We start from the raw sequence: 20684 nt of genomic DNA, 5'->3' as shown, positions 1-20684 counted from the left end.
ATGCATGTTTATTTATTTTTGTATGTTTGTAAGTATATAATAATAGGTGCATACCTTGTTGGCCTTTAATTTATTTTTATAAACCCGTTAACCTTTAATTTCTTCCTTTTTATGCTCATTCAATGCATACATACATACTTACATAATCGTACTTTTGCACCTAGCTTATAACTGTTGATCTACCTCACCCACACCTATTAATTTGTTCAGCATTAACAAATTTGTTTCGTTTAAATTATTTAAAGGTGCTTTCCCTTTTTTACTTTTATATGCTCCTTTTTTTACAATTTGAGATAAACAAAAAAAAAAAAAAGGAAAAAAAAAAAAGGAAAAAAAAAAAAAGGAAAAAAAAAAAAAAAAAAAAAAAAAAAGAAAAAAAAAAAAAAGGAAAAAAAAAAAAAAAAAAAAAAAAAAACGAAACAATAAAATTAAATTAAAGCGGATATAATAGTGAGTATTTCATGAGTAACTCTTTTAACCCATTTCGCTGGATACGTTTACAAAATGAAGTTTCGAATTTCGTTTTGAGTATACCCCCCCCTCCACCTTATCACATTTTACAAAGGACAAACCGGGTACACATAACACATAACACATAATTAACACGGCTAGCATATTACAGTTAACATTATATGTATATTTTCTTGTATTTTTCTTACATGATATAATTGAGGATTTGTAGGGATGAACAGTCTCAGAAAAATTGTATATTTTATTTTGAAATAGACCACACTTTAAAAAAATGTTTTCATGTTTATAAAATTTTATTTGCACATGCACATGTTGATATTTTCCTTCCTTTTAAGCACATTTGTGTAACTATATTTTTTTTTTTTTCCTAAGTATTTAAAATACCCGTTTCGTGTATTATCATGTGTATGCCATTTTTTTGCTTCACCTTAAATAGTTTTCTTAAGAAATACCTAAGCATATTGTTGTGCTCTTAATTAAGCTTATTTAACGCAGTTGTTTTTCAAATTCTCAGTCATTCTTTTGATACTGCATATGTACATGGGCATGTGACTTTGTATATATATATATGTATATATGTATGTATATATGTATGTATATATGTATGTACGTGTGCATGTGCATATATGTTACAAAATAGAGTATTGTTTTCTTCTCTACAATCTCTTGCGCCAACTACAAGATTACCCCCTTCAAAAGAAGTGCATTTAACTAGCAATATTGGACATTCATACGAGTTATCTTTTTCTTTTTTTTTTTTTTTTTTGTTCTTGTTCTTGTTTTTGATTATGCTTAACTAATATTTTACATACATTGTTCTTACATTACGAACATTACCTGTAACGCCCTTTTAAATTGTGCTCCATTTTCATTGAACTTTAAGCCTTTTTTTTTTTTTTTTTTTTTTACCATTTCTTGCGTTTTATTGTCATGTCTTCTTCACTGTAAGGAGCATTTAACAATATGTACAAAATGATACAGCTAAAACAGTTAAGGCGACACGTAAATGTACATATATATGTATATATAGATATATATATATATATATATGACTTATGTACATATGTGGCTTATATACATGTATGACATATGTGTACGTATGACATATGTGTACGTATGACATATGTTTATGTATGCCATATGTTTATGTATGCCATATGTAAATGTAAAACATATGTAAATGTAAAACATATGTAAATGTAAAACATATGTAAATGTAAAACATATGCATATATATCTATGTGGCTACCTCTCTGTATACCTTTTTATAAACTGCAAACAAGTGCATTCTCATTTTGCGGGAGAATAAATATGTTGAATTTGTTCCTTTACGAAATACTTGTATCCATATGAGTACGAAAGTGACAGAATTATACGTACATGCGCATATGCAAACGAATATACATACATACACGCATATATACACACATACATACACGCATATATACACACATACATACACGAATATATATACGCATACATACACACATACATATACGTACATATATACGCATACATATACGTACATATATACGCATATATACACATGTACATACGTACAAAACAAAAGAAGTTAAGAAAATGGGTTAAATATGCTCAAAAAAAAAAAAAAAAATGTATTACATATGAGAGCTGTTTTCATTATACCCTAATCCAACTCATTCGTTGCTTATGTCCGCGAGTACTCGTATATTTCACGGATTAATTTTTTTTTTTTTTTATGCCTTTATTTGAGGCCGTATCTTCATTACTTGTATATACAAAAATTAAAAAAAAAAAGAAAATAATAATAATAAATGCAAAATGGAAAAATGACAACATAACAGAATGATAAAATGGTAAAATAGCAAAATAAAGCAAAACATCAAAACACCAAAACACCAAAACACCAAAACACCAAAACACCAAAACACCAAAACACCAAAACACTAAAACTATATATTCGTGCTATTCTTGGTATTACCCCTGCGGTAACAGTCTTCCCTTTGCTGTCTATTCTGTTCACCAGTCAAATTTAAATTATGGATGAGAAATATAAATGAGAAGTATTAATAGTACATAAATAAACAGGAGCATCCTTTAAAAACTATTATTTTAACACATTTACCATTCAAAATGTAATTAGAAAAAAAAAGAAGAAAAAAAAGTGCATTAAGGCATATGTACACCCGTCCATATGTCCATATGCTAAGAGTAAACATTTTTTTTTTTTTTTTTTTTTTTTTTTTTTCCTTTTTTCTTTTTTCTTTTTTCTTTTTTTTTTTTTTTTTTTTTTGTTTTTTTTTAATTTTTTATTTAAACTTACCATGTACAATTATTATTTTTTTTTTTTTTTTAATTTTTTATTTAAACTTACCATGTACAATTATTATTTTTTTTTTTTTTTTAATTTTTAAATATTACTGAAATTGAAAAAGTATTTCATATAAATATTATTATTTGTGTATCATGTGTATGCAAATTTTTTTTTATTTTTTTTATTTGGGAAGGATACACATTTTATTAGTTGTAATTTGAACAAGTACCATTACAACGCTAGTATTTTTCGTGCGTTTGCGTATTTGTGTCTTATCTGACGATTTGTCAATTCGTTCAATTGTCCATTTGTTCATTTGTTAATTTGCTCTTCTGCTCTTCTGCTCCTCTGCTCTTCTGCTCTTCTGCTCTTTTGTCTGTTTGCCTTTTTTTAACGCTAACCCTGCAAGATATAGTCTGCAAGGTTGTTTATGTGCTGCTTACGGCTATTCGTGTATAAGGTAGAAGAGAAAAAGGGGGAAAAATAAAATAATGCCAAAACACTAATAATATAAAAGGGATAATACCAAAATAAGGAAACACTGAACACAGTATAATAATAAACATGTGTTACTTCTCTCTCCTGTTCGTATTTTAAAAATTGAATTTTTTTTTCTTTTTCTTTTTTTTTTTTTTATATGCCTGTGCTTGTCAACAGTTCTTAAGCGTGCACCTCCTAACGATCCCCCTTACGAGGAGTAACCATTCAACCTTTGCTCTGATGCTTGTCTCACATATATAAGGGTGAGGGGAGAAAAATATAAAATATACGTATAGGTGTATTAAAATGTACATGTATAAATATATATATGTATATATTTGTATATGTGTAAATACATGCGTTCTCCCCTCCCTTTCGCGTATAGATGAACATAGCCGTCTCATGAGTCCAAGATGAGTCTACATAATAATATAGTCGAGTTAGTTAAAAATAAAAGGGACATCCTAAAAGAGGAAAAGAAACAAAGAGCGAAAAGTTGTATATCAACAAAGTATAGTAGTAAGGACAACATAGATATGGTACAGAGAAATACGTTAATTAATAATTTTTTAAATTGTCAAAAATTGATAAAAGAAATACAAGGACTGAACAATATACCTCTTTCAGCAGCAACATATCTACTAAAAGTGGAAATTGATAAAATTGAAAAAATTCGAAAATGTAAAAATTGGAGCAATGTTCCTTATATTTATCAAAAATCAGCTGATGAATTAGTGTTAAGAAAAAAGGAGTATATAAAAAATTTAAAACAAAAATCATGTAATGGTAGCACAAATGAAAAAGTAGTACATAGAAAGAGTATACATACAAAACAGGATTCAAATAAAACTATTCGTTCACATACTGTACCAGATAGAAAAAAAAAGAAAAACAGTGAAATCATTTTTAAGGATAGGCATATTACATTTACCAAAGGAACAGCAAAACAGTATAATGCTTTGTCTAATTTTGTAAATACGAAAAATAGTGTTACCTTTGTTGAAGATGCAAAAGGGGAAATTGAAAAGGAACATCCTGTCCCTTACATTGAAGAACAACCATTTGTAATCAGTGGAGGGAATAGAAAAAGAATGACGAAGATTAGTAGACTACGTGAAGAGAACAAACTAAGACAAGGGAAAAACGTGAACCCGCCGCGAATAGTGAATTATAAGGGTCAGTTCTATGACAATAGTCCTCAAAATAATAGGAATAGTAGTGGAAGTAATAGTAATGGTAGATGTAATAGTACTGGTAGATGTAATAGTACTGGTAGATGTAATAGTAATAATAATAGTATATGTAATAGCAATGATGGACGTAATAACAACAACCGTATGAACAGCGGTGGGAAGGGCAGGTGCCTCTATTTCTATGATAACGATAAGGAACACCCGAATAATGAGCAAGGGAAACGTAGCTCCTTTTGGTGCTTATCGGAAAAGGAGAAGACTAATTCAAATATGAATATGAAAAACACACAATTAAAATTAGCAAAAGATATACCAATGAATAACTCCCCTGTAAAATTAAAAAAAAAATTTGAAAACATAAATTCTAAAGTGAATGATAAGTTGTCTACCAGACGTGACACAAAGGAATATAACAACCTTTTGACAAAAAATGTAGATGATAAAAATTTAAAGAAATTATCAACTACGTGTAATTTTACTAATATATCTGAATTAGTATATGAAACTTGCAGAGGACAAAACTTTCTAGGAAAGGGATGTTTTAAATTGAAAAAAGAAATTCAACCACATACAAATAAGGTCATTCCAAATTTCGAGAGGCACACTGTTTCTTCCTTTATTAAAATTTTGAGTGCTCAAAAAAATTTACAGAAAAGAAGATACAGTGAAAAGGCAGCTAATAGCATGAAGAATAAGAAGAGTACCACTATTAGCAATTCAAGGAGAGCTTTTTCGGAATGTAACAAAACTACAAGGGAAAAATTAAAACAGCTTAGCAGGATTGGAGACGTTAGCGCGATTAGCAGTATTGGTGGTATTGGTGGTATTGGTGGTATTGGTGGTATTGGTGGTATTGGTGGTATTGGTATGGTACACTGGTCGAATAAAGCTCAGAGTAACGATAACATGGAAGAAGAAAATAACGATATGGTGTTCGACAGATTGTGGGAATCCATACTTAATAAAGATAATTCTGTAGAAGATATAAAAGAATTTTCAATAAATAAAAAGTTCGATTTGTATCATATAGACTCATTAAATGAAAATTACTCGTGGATTAAAAACTTAAGAAATTATAGTAACTCGAAAGACGTTCATTTCCAAAAGTTGAAAAGGAAGAATAGTTCGATGACATATCCCTCAAAACATACCCATTGTAATAATGCGAAAGGGGGTAATAAAAAAAAAAAAAAAAAAAAAAAAAAAATTAAGGAACGAACTTTATATGAAAGTGAGTCAAAGGAAGACTGTAATGGAAACTACAATAACGTGGACAACTTGACCGATACTTTTTCAGACGACGATCTAGAGGACGATTACAATGTCTACTACAAAAAGGGATTCTATTGCGGTAATGACTACTACGCTAAAGTGTTTAGAGGAGAAGGGGTAAACGACAAGGAAAACTGGGGGGAAAAATGGGATGTGCATATCGATAGTGCACGTCGGGTATGTGCAAAAAATATGAGTGAGGATCAACCTCGTCCCTCTAATATCTACCCTAGTACTCATCTCGTTAAGCGTACACATGGTAGTAGCAGCCCAAATGGAAATAGAAGTCCACATGTTGTTACGAAGCAGCTAGTCAAGGTTACTGACAGGCCGAAGACTTCCCTACAACAGGAAGATAAAATGCCGTTAGACAAAATCAGAGACCACAAAACTTATGAAGATTCTGAAAAGTACAACAGAAATGATAATAATAATGATAATAATAATGATAATAGTAATGAAAGTAGTAATTATAGTAGCAATTATAGTAGCAATCGTAATAGTAAGAATGGGTCAGGAAAAAATAGCGGTGAAAATGCGCCCAAAATTTTTGAAATACTAATAAACGTTCCTAAACGAGACAAAGCCATAGGATATACAGAGAGTCAATTTTATTCTTCCGAGTTTCCTGTAACACAACAAGGATACATACATACGAAGGAAGAGCAGTTCTTACTTATCCCAGATGATTTTTTAATTAGTAAAAGTAAAAAACTCAATACCTCTAATGACTGCGCAAATATAAATACGAACAAATGTCCTACTTTTAATAATAATTTCTCATATAATTATGAGCAAAATGTATGTGATAATTTATGTAGCCTGAACAAGTCAGGTAATGAAAAATATAGTAATAACATAAGTATTAATAACCCATTCAGAAAAGGGAATAACAGAAGGGTTAAAAATGTTTTTAGAAGTCAAGGTAATTATGATATAATCCAAAATGGAAATCAAAATGAGAAAGAAGGACAACACAGTTATAGCAATGGGTATAGTAATAACCATCTAGAAAACGATCATAATTTTTTTACTGGTGTAAAGAGCAGAATGGGCTGCTTGAATACGCATATGGGTAATTCACAGAAAAGCACCACTAATTTAAAATCGTATGAACAAGATTGCGTTGAAGAGGAGTGGAATGATGACCTTGATAATAGGGGAAAAAAAGAATGCATAGAAAAGCTTAAAGCAACATCAAGCGAGGAAGAAGCGGAACATATTTCTTGCTTAAAAAGTATGTGCATCCATAATAATGTTCTTTTAGGGAAAGGAGATGAACCCAAAGGGGACGAAGTACCGGCTGATGAAGAAGCGGATGCATTGCTGGACGAACAAGCGGACTATATAGCAGATGAAGTTAAGGACAACTTGGAAAACCAAATAAAACCGCTAAACCGCGCAAGAGCGCGTATAGATGGGTACTCTCCATTCTCTTCTGGCAAAACAGAGAAGGTGAAAAGATTAAAAAAGCAGAGTACTATAAGTGGGTATAACATATCCTCAGGAAACAATACAAATGATTTGTACAAACGCATGATGACATATCATAATGACAATTCATTTGTAGATGTAAACAAGTCAGGAAATCATATTTTCAAAAAACAAATTTTAAACAATGAATGTCAAAAAATATTTAATACAAGCAATATTAACCATAGTAGAGGTATATATGGAAATACAAGGAAGCAGAGTAGTCTAACCACTGGTCCCAATTCATATAAGGATGAGCATTCATATATGCACCCCACTATGAAAACTAAAAGGATTGATGAAGTACCGTATAGTCATAATAACAGTAGTGAGGATGGTAAGGAAAACATTAACAATCATATGTGTAAGAAGCAATATGACGATATGTGTAAGACACATCACAACGGTGCACTGCTGAACTATGTGCCGCTTAACGATGTACCGCTTAACGATGTACCGCTTAACGATGTACCGCTTAACGACGTACCGCTTAACGATGTACCGCTTAACGACGTACCGCTTAACGATGTACCGCTTAACAATGACGTATATTCAATAAATAAAGGAAACGAAGATGAAATGAATAGAAGATCGACAACTTATAGTTATCCCATTTTACCCACACACTTTACAAAGGAGGAGCATAAAAAAAAGGAAAAAATGAATTCGTCTTCCATTCCAGCCTTTCATAATGATTTTGTAATGATAAAAAATAAAATAGCTATACCGAAACTAAAATTAGATCAGATACAAGATAAAAACAGAAAAAATTTTAACTCTTATGAAATACAGGAAGTTTACGAATTGAATGAAGATATATCACTTAAAGGTGGAACAAAAGAATGTAGTCAAATTACCAACACAAGTTGTATAAGTAAGAACCATTTTGATATAAGAAATCCTATCTGCTCTCCTATAGTTAGATGTAACAATATTTTCCTTACGAATGATGTCAATTCTTTTTCTAAAAAAAAGAGTTACGTCCATAATGGTACTCATGAAGTATACAATGTGCATAAAAGAAATACAGATTGGTTTAATTTAGAAAGTAAATACATACACAGTCTTAGTAATTGTAATACACCCTTGGATGATTCTAACATGAAATATTTTTCTAAAAATGAGGGTAAAAAAGAGGATGGCAGTAAAGAGGACCCTGCTCTGAACATTTTGACAGAACAAGGAACAGAGAACAAAGATCGTCGATCATTTACTTCTCACATGAAAAATCAGCCACCATTCATTGATAACAAAGAGAATAAGGTACGCTTCTTTACAAGTGACTATAATCTTTACAAACCGGATAGTGATATTAATGAGTTCAATAGACAACAAACAAAACTGGTTGATGCAAATAATTTCTCGTCAAATGAATTATACTTCAACAATGTCAATTTTGTGAAAAATACAAATGAAAATCAGTACTTACCTTACCCGAGTGGTAAAGATATTACCATTTCTTCTACGAACACGGGGAAAGGACTAACCAAACATCCTAGTCATCTTGTAACAAACAAAGTTTTCCAAAATGTATACAATTATTTCAAACGTCATAATATAAATTTTGCAGGTGATCGAACAACCTCAAATTGTATGAGAATGAGAAATTTCAATTGTGGTATGAAGCATGAAATTTTACAGAGTAGTCCTCTGAACAACTGTTTGAATGTTTGTGCGTTTTCTCATAAGCATGATATTGTAACTGAGCGGAAGGGAGAAGATAAAAAAGGGGGTGAAGGTTTGGGCAACAAGAACGATAGGAGTGATGAGGACGATCCGGGAGATGACAATGATCGGGGTTATGCGGATGATCGGGGTTATGCAGATGATCGGGATGATGCAAATGATCGGGGTTATGCGGATGACCAGGATGATGGAAATGATCGGGGTTATGCGGATGACCAGGATGATGGAAATGATCGGGGTTATGTAGATGATCGGGACGATGGCAATAATCGGGGTTATACGAACTATCATAAAAATGGTAGCAAAAATTATCGAAGGGACACCATGAACATCTACAGAGGAACGGAAAAAAATTCGAGAATCTGTAATGCTGCTTCTACAAATGTACATAAAAGGAGCGGAAACGTTTTACGCAAAGATTCTACTTCTAACATCTCGGGAGAAAAGAATAACTGTAAAAAATCTTATGCTAGCATGATTTTAAGCTTTTTCGGAATAGGTTATAATAGTAATGGTAGAAGAAATGGCAGTGTTAATGATAGACGTGATAATGCGAATGTCATAAGAAACAGCAATTCGAATAGCAGTGTTAATAGCGACCGTGAGGGAACCAAAAATGAGAGGCAGAACTGGTTTAGACACAGCTCAAATTATGGAACAACGAAAATGGTAAGTAGTAATGCGCCTATTTGTTCAACGGGAAATTATCGAAACGCACTTCAACTGAATTCGTGGAAAAATGATTCATACAATGCCGTTAAAGAAGCAAATAAAAAAATTATCCCCATCGCACAAGGGCATAACTTTCATCATTCATTAATTCCTTTTGTAAGATATAAACAGAAAAATGGTACAAGTAAAAGTACCATTTTGGGCATAAATAATACGATATTCTCTCCAAATAATAGTATTCATCTTACCACATCTACTAAGGGAAAAGGAATGGGAATAAACTACAGAAAAGAGCGGCATCAGGAGCGGGACAACAACATCGGCATTTCATTCCCTTTTTCAAACTTAAAAGGAACGGAAAAAAGAAATACATACAGTCCTTCATCTATTCCTCTGAGCAAGGAAAGCGCCATTTATCACGTGAACGAGTTACCCTATGTAAAGAACGGAAACGATGTGGGTAACGATGTAATCAGGAGTAGAAGTAGTACTTACAATAACGACATGAGTAGAAGTAACAGTGACAATAATGACAAGAGTAGAGGTAGTACTTACAATAACGATAGGAGTACAGGTAGTACTCACAATAACGATAGGAGTACAGGTAGTACTTACAATAACGATAGGCGTACAGGTAGTACTTACAATAACGATAGGCGTACAGGTAGTACTTACAATAACGATAGGAGTACAGGTAGTACTCACAATAACGATAGGAGTACAGGTAGTACTTACAATAACGATAGGCGTACAGGTAGTACTCACAATAACGATAGGAGTACAGGTAGTACTCACAATAATGACAAGAGTACAGGTAGTACTCACAATAACGATAGGAGTACAGGTAGTACTTACAATAACGATAGGAGTACAGGTAGTACTTACAATAACGATAGGAGTACAGGTAGTACTCACAATAATGACAAGAGTAGAGGTAGTACTTACAATAACGATAGGAGTACAGGTAGTACTCACAATAACGATAGAGTACAGGTAGTACTTACAATAACGATAGGCGTACAGGTAGTACTTACAATAACGATAGGCGTACAGGTAGTACTTACAATAACGACAAGAGAAGAGGTAGCACTTACAATAGCAACAGAAGTAGTTGTAACAGTGATGATAACCATAGTATTAGCAAAAATTCTAATGGGCATGCAGCTGGAGGGGCTCAACCCGATCAAACGGATTTCTTACAGACCAACCCTCTTAATTTTAACGTTAATAGAAGCATTTCCGAAGATAAAGAAGAAATACTTGTGTCCAGAAATAGCTTACACTATTGTAACAGAGAAGATAAACTTATTAATACAAATAAACAAAACGAAATGAAAAAATGTTTAAGTGGAAATTCGTTAAATACGTCTAACCATAATGTGGAAAATGATCATGTACGCAAAGATTTTTACTACAATAGTGTCACTACAATAGATGCAAATGCTGCTCGACAGGAAGTGGATAGATGTAGTGGCATCCAACAAGTACGTAAAAGTAGCATCACTCGACAAGAAGCGGACAGATGTAGTGGCATCCAACAAGTACGTAAAAGTAGCATCACTCGACAAGAAGCGGACAGATGTAGTGGCATCCAACAAGTACGTAAAAGTAGCATCACTCGACAAGAAGCGGACAGATGTAGTGGCATCCAACAAGTACGTAAAAGTAGCATCACTCGACAAGAAGCGGATAAACGTAGTGAAACCACACATGAATATGATGAAGTAACTCCTAAACATCTGAATTATGAAGAACTAAAAAAAGGTAGAGTCGAAACGTACCAAGACCAATATTCAACAGATATATCAGAGAGGAAGTCCATTGACTTATCGGGTAAAATGGCATCAAATAAAATGGAAGAACCGTTCAACCAAAATATTTTTATGAACAATAATTTTACAAATGAAGGAAAAGTTATACCACTCAGTGTATGTACGAATAAGCAGTTGCATACACAACAAATTATTAGTAAACATGCCTTGGTGCATAATAATCAGATTAACTCTTCTGAATGCTCGAAAATGAAAAATAATATAAATAAAATAAAATATATTGGGGATTATTCTACTCCTCCATTTGATCAAAATTTTAAGGATTACAACAAACTGATAAATATAGAAAATTACAAAAATGAAGAAATTTGCAAAAATTATGACTTCGCTGTAGAAACACTAACAGATAACTCCATCCTCAAACGAAAAAGAATTAACACCTTGGTAAATCCATACGAGAAAAGAAACAAAGTAGATGTAAACGACAGTTCATGGAATAGACATATAGAAGAAGGTAAAACATCTCAAGGACGTTTATCTTGTTTGAGCAACTCGCCATTTCATTTGAAATATTTTCAAGAACACAGGCAGGTTAAAAGAGGGGAGGAAGAGGGGGAGGGGGAAAGAGAAACGGATGATGAGGAGGGAAAAGAGGAGGAAATAGAAAAGTTACAAATAAAAGGAGATGAAGAAGAAGCGGAAGAGGTGGAAACGGAAATAGAAGTAGAAAATGAGGATGAAGAAGTTGAAAATGAGGATGAAGAAGTTGAAAATGAGGATGAAGAAGTTGAAAATGAGGATGAAGAAGTTGAAAATGAGGATGAAGAAGTAGAAAATGAGGATGAAGAAGTAGAAAATGAGGATGAAGAAGTAGAAAATGAGGATGAAGAAGTAGAAAATGAGGATGAAGAAGTTGAAAAGGAAGATGAAGAAGACGAAGAAGTTGAAGAGGAAGACGAAGAAGACGAGGATGATGAAGAAGGTGAAGATGATGAAGAAGGTGAAGATGATGAAGAAGGTGAAGATGATGAAGAAGGTGAAGATGATGAAGAAGGTGAAGATGATGAAGAAGGTGAAGATGATGAAGAAGGTGAAGATGATGAAGAGGGTGAAGATGAGGATAATGAAAAAGACGAGGATGATGAAGAATACGAGAATAATGAAGAAGAAGAAGATTATGAAGAAGACGAAAATAATGAAGAAGAAGAAGATTATGAAGAAGACGAAGAAGAAGAAGACGAGGATGATGAAGGTGAAGATGATGAAGAGGGTGAAGATGAGAATAATGAAAAAGACGAGAATAATGAAGAAGAAGAAGTAGAAGAAGAGGATGATGAAGAAGAAGAAGAAAATGATGAAAAAGACGAGAATAATGAAGAAGAAGAAGAAGAAGAAGTAGAAGAAGAGGATGATGAAGAAGAAGAAGAAGAAAATGATGAAAAAGACGAGAATAATGAAAAAGAAGAAGATTATGAAGAAGAAGAAAATGATGAAGAAGAAAATGATGAAGAAGACGAGGATGATGAAGAAGAAGAAGATAATGAAGAATATGAGAATGATGAAGAAGAAGAAAATGATGAAGAAAACGAGGATGATGAAGAAGAAGAAGATAATGAAGAATATGAGAATGAAGAAGAAGAAGAAGATAATGAAGAATATGAGAATGAAGAAGAAGAAGAAGAAGAAGAAGCGCATAAAAATTGTTACCCCCGAAGTAGCAGCAACGTTGAGTATCGGAAACGCATAGGCGAAACAGGAACAGACAATCGCAATACAACACTCAGTATACTACATGGTAAAATTGAAAAAGGCATATGCCCCTCAGAAAGTGCAATGGATTTTGACAATTCGAATAAAAATAGTAATGCTTTTAATTACCTGAACAACAGTTCAGGTAAAATATTTTCATTCTCTCAGTCATCCAAAAAAATGTCACACGACTCTGAATTATTGCATACAAAAAATAGCTTAAGAGTAGTAGAAAATTATGACTCTAATTATAATATGAAAAGAAGTCCATTTCAAACTAATTCAAATAATAAAGCAAGTGGATGTAATGAAATGAAAATATTAAAAGAAAGCTTCATTTCATCATCTAGGAACGTAAATGGTGAAAACGAAAAAAATATACTATTCACAGATATATCGACTAAAAATTTTAATAGTGAAAAATTTCCTCCTCATAATAAAATTGTAAACAGTGATATAATTAATGATGATTACAATTATAAATATTCTTATGCGGATGAACATAAAGGAGCCACGTACAAAATTGTGAAAGATCTCAACGAAAAGACAATGTCTGATGCAGTTTTGAGTAACCGCAGGATTGACAAAGACAGTAGTTTTGATTACAACAGCTGTGATAACAGACATGATCGTAATGGTTGTGATAAGAATGGATATGACAATAGCAACTCACACGAACACTTGGTCAAGAGTGAGAAGCAATTAGGATATTGTAAAGAAAACAATGAAGAATTAAAAAAGAAGTTACAAGAGCAAATACTTATACAACGAGGTCTCTTAAAAATAAAAGAGCAGCAGCAGGTATACCTAGAATTGTTGAAAAAGAATAATATGGAAAATGAAAAGGAGAAAATGTATGCTCAGAACGAGTTCTTCGAAAAAGTATAAACTACAAAAATGGTGAATATGTTGTTAAATGCGGATTTCCCATTATGTAATTTTTTTCTAAGCCAACTTTATTTGTGTCATTTGTGTTACTTGCATTATTTTATATTTTTTTTTTTTTTTTGTAAGAAATGCGATGATCGTGCAATATGATTGTAGTGTATATCCCTTCATTCTTTAATTGCTTTTTTGTATTTTTTGTATTTTTTGTATTTATTGCATTTTTTGTATTTATTGTACTTTTTGTATTTATTGTACTTTTTGTATTTATTGTACTTTTTGTATTTTTTGTATTTATTGTACTTTTTGTACTTTTTGTATTTATTGTATTTTTTGTATTTATTGTATTTTTTGTATTTTTTGTAATTTTTTTTGTTTTTTTATCTGTTAATTCTCAAGACAAATGAGCAGGAATATTATAAATATGTTTAATTTATAAACTAATTAAAAGTTTTTTAAAGGTTTTTGAATGAAGAAAAAAAAAAAAAAAAAAAAAAGATATATATTTTTTATAAGTTTAAAATATGAATTCAAAACAAAAGGAAATACTTTGGAAATATTTTTTAAAAAAAACATATAATGCGTAGTTAAAAAAAAAAAATTTACATACACACATGTGTGTATATATATATATATATATATACTATACATATACATATATATACTATACATATATATATATACTATACATATATATATATACTATACATATATATGTATAAATCTTTGCTCGTGTATTAATTAAAGCCTTATTATTAAATCTGGGAAAGCGCATAAAATTGTGAATTTCCACTACCACTACTTATACTACTACTACTAAATCTGTTACTACTTCTCCTCTTCCTCTTCCCCTTCCCATTCCTCTTTTTTTTTTTTTTTTTTTTTTTTCTTTCTAACCACTTATACCTTTTACAGCCAAATTAAGTTAAATCTACGACACCATCTGCTGTTAATTCAACATTCGGTTCAACACTTAACTTTGCTTTTATTTTATAAAGAAAATGAATTTTCCAGTTATCCAATTTGGTTATTCGATCATATTCATGAACAATTTCTTCAAAATCTTCTATATTCTGTTCTGTAACTGCTTCCATAATATTATCCAAAAATTTCTTTTCTCTCGAATTTAAAAAACGCGGATCGTTCATACAATATTTATCTATGGAAATTTTTGCATTAACTAAATCTCCAGTGACAATATGTAAAATTCCTGCTTTTATGTAGTAATCCCTAGCGCCATACTGCAACAGTGTACTTTTCAGGGCCTTTTCCGCTTCCTTTTCGAATATCTATATGTGGGTAAAGAGATATGTATGTCTTGTGTATGCATAAGGATATATGTATGTGCATACATATTAGCATGCACACGTACATGTACATTTTTTTATAGTGTGCATAATTCTTCGTATATAGGAATACTTTTAAGTGCATTTTATTTTTTACTTTGTTTTTTACTTTATTTTTTACTTTATTTTTTACTTTATTTTTTACTTTATTTTTTACTTTATTTTTTACTTTATTTTTTACTTTATTTTTTACTTTATTTTTTACTCTATTTTTTACTTCATTTTTTACTTTATTTTTTACTTTATTTTTTACTTTATTTTTTACTTTATTTTTTATTTTATATTTTATTTTATATTTTTTATTTTATATATTTTATTTTATATTTTATTTTATATTTCATTTTATATTTTATTCTATTTTTTATTCTATTTTTTATTCTATTTTTTATTCTATTTTTTATTCTATTTTTTATTCTATTTTTTATAATTTTTTTTTTAACTGATATGGCTTCCTCATATTCGTAATTATACTGCGAATTTAACTCGGCATATTTCACAATGCACTGGGTATATATTGACCTAACAGAGGCAAATAAAAATGGCACATTTGAGAGTAATGCATGGGTGAAGCATTTTCGCATGAGGATGTCAGAATTGTTTCATTAATTCTGCGTCCGTTTTTCTACTTTTTTCGTCTATTTTTCGACTTTTTTCGTCTATTTTTCGACTATTCGTTTTTTGTCATTTTGTTCTGCTCAATTTATTACTTTGAATACTCGTCCATTTCAAAATAATAAGCCGCTTTTTTGTAATATTCCAATGCGTTATTATAATCATATAAGTCTTCGTATATCTCTGCAATATTTTTCTCGCATTTTCCGCAGTTGGAAAACCGGCCAATAGCTGCGTACATATTAACGGCTTCTTCGATATATTTCACGGCCTCTAAAAAATAAAATAAAATAAAATAATACTCCATTAAAATTAATAATACATAACAAAAATGGCATGTCATGTTATGTCATGTCATGTTATGTCATGTCATGTTATGTCATGTTATGTCATGTCATGTTATGTCATGTCATGTTATGTCATGTTATGTCATGTCATGTTATGTCATGTCATGTCATGTCATGTCATGTCATGTTATGTCATGTCATGTCATGTTATGTCATGTCATGTTATGTCATGTCATGTCATGTTATGCTATGTAATGTCATGTTATATTGAGTAATGTCATGTTATGCCATGTCATGTCATGTTATGCTATGCCATGTTATGCTGTGTAATGTCTTGTTCTTTTATGTTGTTCTATGTTATATAGTATCATATGTGTAACCCATTTTATCGTATTTTTTGGCTATGTTCCCTGCTTCCAAATATGCATTGGCGCAATAGCTGGTCTCGTTATTGTTTTTATGTAATAACGCATTTTTTAAAATACAAGAGCTTGCCTCTTTCCCTACAGATAGAAAGATTATCAAAAGGGTATGTGTAGGCGTTCGTGCACATATACATACTTGGGTATATATATGTATGTATTTACGTATGTGAGTATGTACATGTGCACACGAACTCCTTAACCCATAGAATGCACTAATATGTCACAATTAGAAGGCATTAAGAAATAGACATATTTGCTGCTAATTGAAGCTTCAATACTGATTAAACATATTTTCATTTATTTAAAAAAAAAAAAAAAAAAAAAATGCATTTTACATTTGTGAGAGAGTTTATATTTATTCGCAGCTAAACTGTAACAATTTATTATTTCATCCGTATTATCCGTTCCAAAAAAAGACGATAGAAAACCTTTTTTATTTAGTTGCTCTGCCTTTTTCTCTAATTCCCTTGCTTCATACTCCATTATTGCTTTTTATTAAATATTTTTAAAACATCAACATTAAAACTTGACAAAGCATTCACGCATATACATTTACCATAAAAATGTGAGCACATATGAGCATACATACATAAACATTTGAACGTACGTATAATATCGTGGAGAAGGGATGACCGATGAAACACGAAAAATTGTTAAACCTTCAAGTCATAAAACTATGTATGTATGTATGTATGTATGTATGTATGTATGTATGTATGTATGTATGTATGTATGTATGTATGTATGTATGTATGTATGTATGTATGTATGTATGTATGTATGTATGTATGTATGTATGTATGTATGTATGTATGTATGTATGTATGTATGTATGTATGTATGTATGTATGTATGTATGTATGTATGTATGTATGTATGTATGTATGTATGTATGTATGTATGTATGTATGTATGTATGTATGTATGTATGTATGTATGTATGTATGTATGTATGTATGTATGTATGTATGTATGTATGTATGTATGTATGTATGTATGTATGTATGTATGTATGTATGTATGTATGTATGTATGTATGTATGTATGTATGTATGTATGTATGTATGTATGTATGTATGTATGTATGTATGTATGTATGTATGTATGTATGTATGTATGTATGTATGTATGTATGTATGTATGTATGTATGTATGTATGTATGTATGTATGTATGTATGTATGTATGTATGTATGTATGTATGTACTTATGTATACATAATATTAGCAGGACCTTATTATATTTAGAATCAGTTACATATTTTATTGTAATTTTGCATTGTAATAACTTCTCATTATTCTCTTTTTTGCTATATAAAGAATAGCATATGAATTTACACATATAACACTTTTTTTTTTCTCTTTTTCTTTTTCTTTTTTTCTTTTTTTTTTCTTTGTTCGTTGCTTTTTACGTATTAATCATTTTTGTGGTGATTTTATTAATTATATGACTAATTTTTTTTTTTTTTTTTTTTTTTATCTGATCAAGCTCTTTCGCCTTTTTTTTTAAATAACAGTGTTTACCCCTTTATTTTATTTCATTTTATTTTATATCATTTTATTTTATTTCACTTTATTTCATTTTATTTCATTTTATTTCATTTTATTTCATTTCATTTCATTTTATTTTATTTCATTTCATTTCATTTCATTTTATTTTATTTCATTTCATTTTATTTTTTGTTGTGTATGCTTTTTTGTTCTTTGTCAGGTTAGCAATTTTTTTTTAAAAGGTCCATAAGTGCATATAGCATAATAACAAGTATACATAAGAATGCATACAAATATATATACTCATGTGCTTACATGGTACCAATGCTTTACCAATGTTCGACCAACGGATATATTATTATTTTTGCCCTTTTTTCTCAAATTTGGAGTTAAAACATTTGGTATATACATATTTATGTATATATATGCATATACATAATATATGGGAACCATTTTAGTAGTCTTTATTTTATTTTACTTTTTATTTTATTTTTTGTTCTATATATTCTCCCCTTCCCTACTTCCCACCTTTACGTGTTTGAAACTTCATCAGCTTGTCACACAGGTATGTTAAGCGGACTTCCCTTTTGGGAAATGCCCCCAGTCAAACTGTCAGAATGAAAGTAAATATGTTTACTGCTTCGAATATATATATATATTTACATACAAATACACATACACATTTACATACAAATACACATACACATTTACATACAAATACACATACACATTTACATACAAATACACATACACATTTACATACATATACACATACACATTTACTACACATACACATGTATACCCATTTTTACGCGCTTAATATGCCCTCCTGTTTGTTAAATAACTTGGTGCACATTGCAAATACGTCCGTGGAACGTTAGCAAAATTCTAAACGACTGTTATAAGTACAAAAAAAGAAAAAAGAAAAATACGAAAAGATAGCAAAATATATGTATGGTATAGCCAAAATAATTATAGACTTGTTATAATGTAAAACAGAGTTAACAAAAGCTGTTATTTCAGTTTTTGTTAAGCATAATGACACATGTAAAATAAATTTCGTGCGCATTATTCTGAACAGTTGTAACCAAAAAAATTTTTTATTTAAAAGGACTATTAAGGCAAAGAAGATGCTATAATGTGATACAAAAGAGAGAGGGAAAAAAAAAAAAAAAAAAAAAAATGAAGTAAAGTAAAGCAGAATAGAATAAAATGAAATAAAATTAGGTCCATTTTACTGTGCTAATCATAAAATATAATGTAAAAAAATGGATAAAAAACAAACTACAAAAAAAAAAAAAAAAATAGTGAAATATCGTTACAAACTTCATTTTTTGAAAGGAACATCTTACAACATAAGCATAAAGTTGATCATCTTAAAAAAGTAAAATAATAAAAAAAAAAAAAAAAAAAAAAAGCAAAGCTGCAAATATGTAAAACCTAAGAAATGCATAACTGAATAACTACGTAACTGCAAATACCACCTATTTTTCTTTTCCCACTTATTCTTGTCAAATTTTAATTTTTTATTCTTGAACTAAATATTTATGTACTACACCTTTTCACCGCTCTGTCACAAATCAAAATGAAAAAATGAAAAAAAAAAAAAAATAATCCAAAAATATTTTAACACATTATAACTAAAAATTGGCGAAAATGTAACTTTGTTAAAATATTTAAAAAGGGAGCGATAGTAGGTATATGTATGAGCAATATATGCCCATGTAGATATGCATGCACGCACGTTAAAAAGTATATGTACTAGGCAAGAACAAAGCAAAACCTGTTATTTAAACTGTTTGCTCTTTTAGTACACTTTAGACATGCACAATGCTTAAATTCGAAATATTCAAAAAAAAGAAAAAAAAGAACAAATAAACAAAAAAAGGGTTAAAACAAAAAAAGGGTTAAAACAAGAAAAGGGTTAAAACAAAAAAAGGGTTAAAACAAAAAAAGGAATAAAACAAAAAAAGGAATAAAACAAAAGAATGAACGCTTTCATAACGCCCTCTGTTAATATTTCAACTTCTTCGTTCTGCCAAGTTTCTTGTTAAAAAAAAAAAAAAAAATATAAAGAGATAAAACTTCAAAAGTTCGAAAAAAGGAAAAAGAATACTGAAAAATTTGACAGGTATTATTCCTTCACAAGTACATAAAGAACATTTTTTTTTTTATACAAAACTGCAAAAGTTTGAAACATTAGAAATACAAAGCACACACAGAGAAAATACCTTAATACATTTTTTAAGAAAAAAGGAATACATAACAATTTTGCAAAAGGAATACATAACAATTTTGCAAAAGGAATACATAACAATTTTGCAAAAGGAATACATAACAATTTTGCAAAAGGATACATAACAATTTTGCAAAAGGAATACATAACAATTTTGCAAAAGGAATACATAACAATTTTGCAAAAGGAATACATAACAATTTTGCAAAAGGAATATATGACAATTTTGAAAAAGGAATACGATGAAAATATTAAAGCAGTTGTAGCTACTTTAAAAGTATAACAGTGCAGTGCAACACACTCTGTCAACCATTGTATTTTTTTTATTTCTTTATACTCG

General features: G+C 30.1%; 2 protein-coding genes across 2 annotated transcripts; one reads left to right on the top strand and one right to left on the bottom strand.

Moving 5' to 3' along the window:
- Positions 1-3660: 3660 nt before the first annotated feature.
- On the top strand, positions 3661-13952 carry PmUG01_06016000 (conserved Plasmodium protein, unknown function; the record flags this gene model as incomplete). The annotated part of the gene is given in 2 exon segments (XM_029003727.1): positions 3661-10558; positions 10573-13952. 2 exon segments carry the CDS (start codon positions 3661-3663, stop codon positions 13950-13952), a joined length of 10278 nt encoding a protein of 3425 aa, XP_028859817.1.
- A 917-nt stretch (positions 13953-14869) lies between these two features.
- On the bottom strand, positions 14870-17102 carry PmUG01_06015900 (soluble NSF attachment protein (SNAP), putative; the record flags this gene model as incomplete). The annotated part of the gene is made up of 5 exons (XM_029003726.1): positions 14870-15238; positions 15736-15814; positions 16003-16180; positions 16575-16697; positions 16955-17102. The coding sequence occupies 5 exons, from the start codon at positions 17100-17102 to the stop codon at positions 14870-14872; spliced, it is 897 nt and encodes a 298-aa protein (XP_028859816.1).
- Between the last annotated feature and the right edge of the window lie 3582 nt (positions 17103-20684).

Source organism: Plasmodium malariae, assembly GCF_900090045.1.
Source record: "Plasmodium malariae genome assembly, chromosome: 6".
Classification (NCBI taxonomy): domain Eukaryota; phylum Apicomplexa; class Aconoidasida; order Haemosporida; family Plasmodiidae; genus Plasmodium; species Plasmodium malariae.
This window is presented reverse-complemented; position numbering and strand designations above follow the sequence as displayed.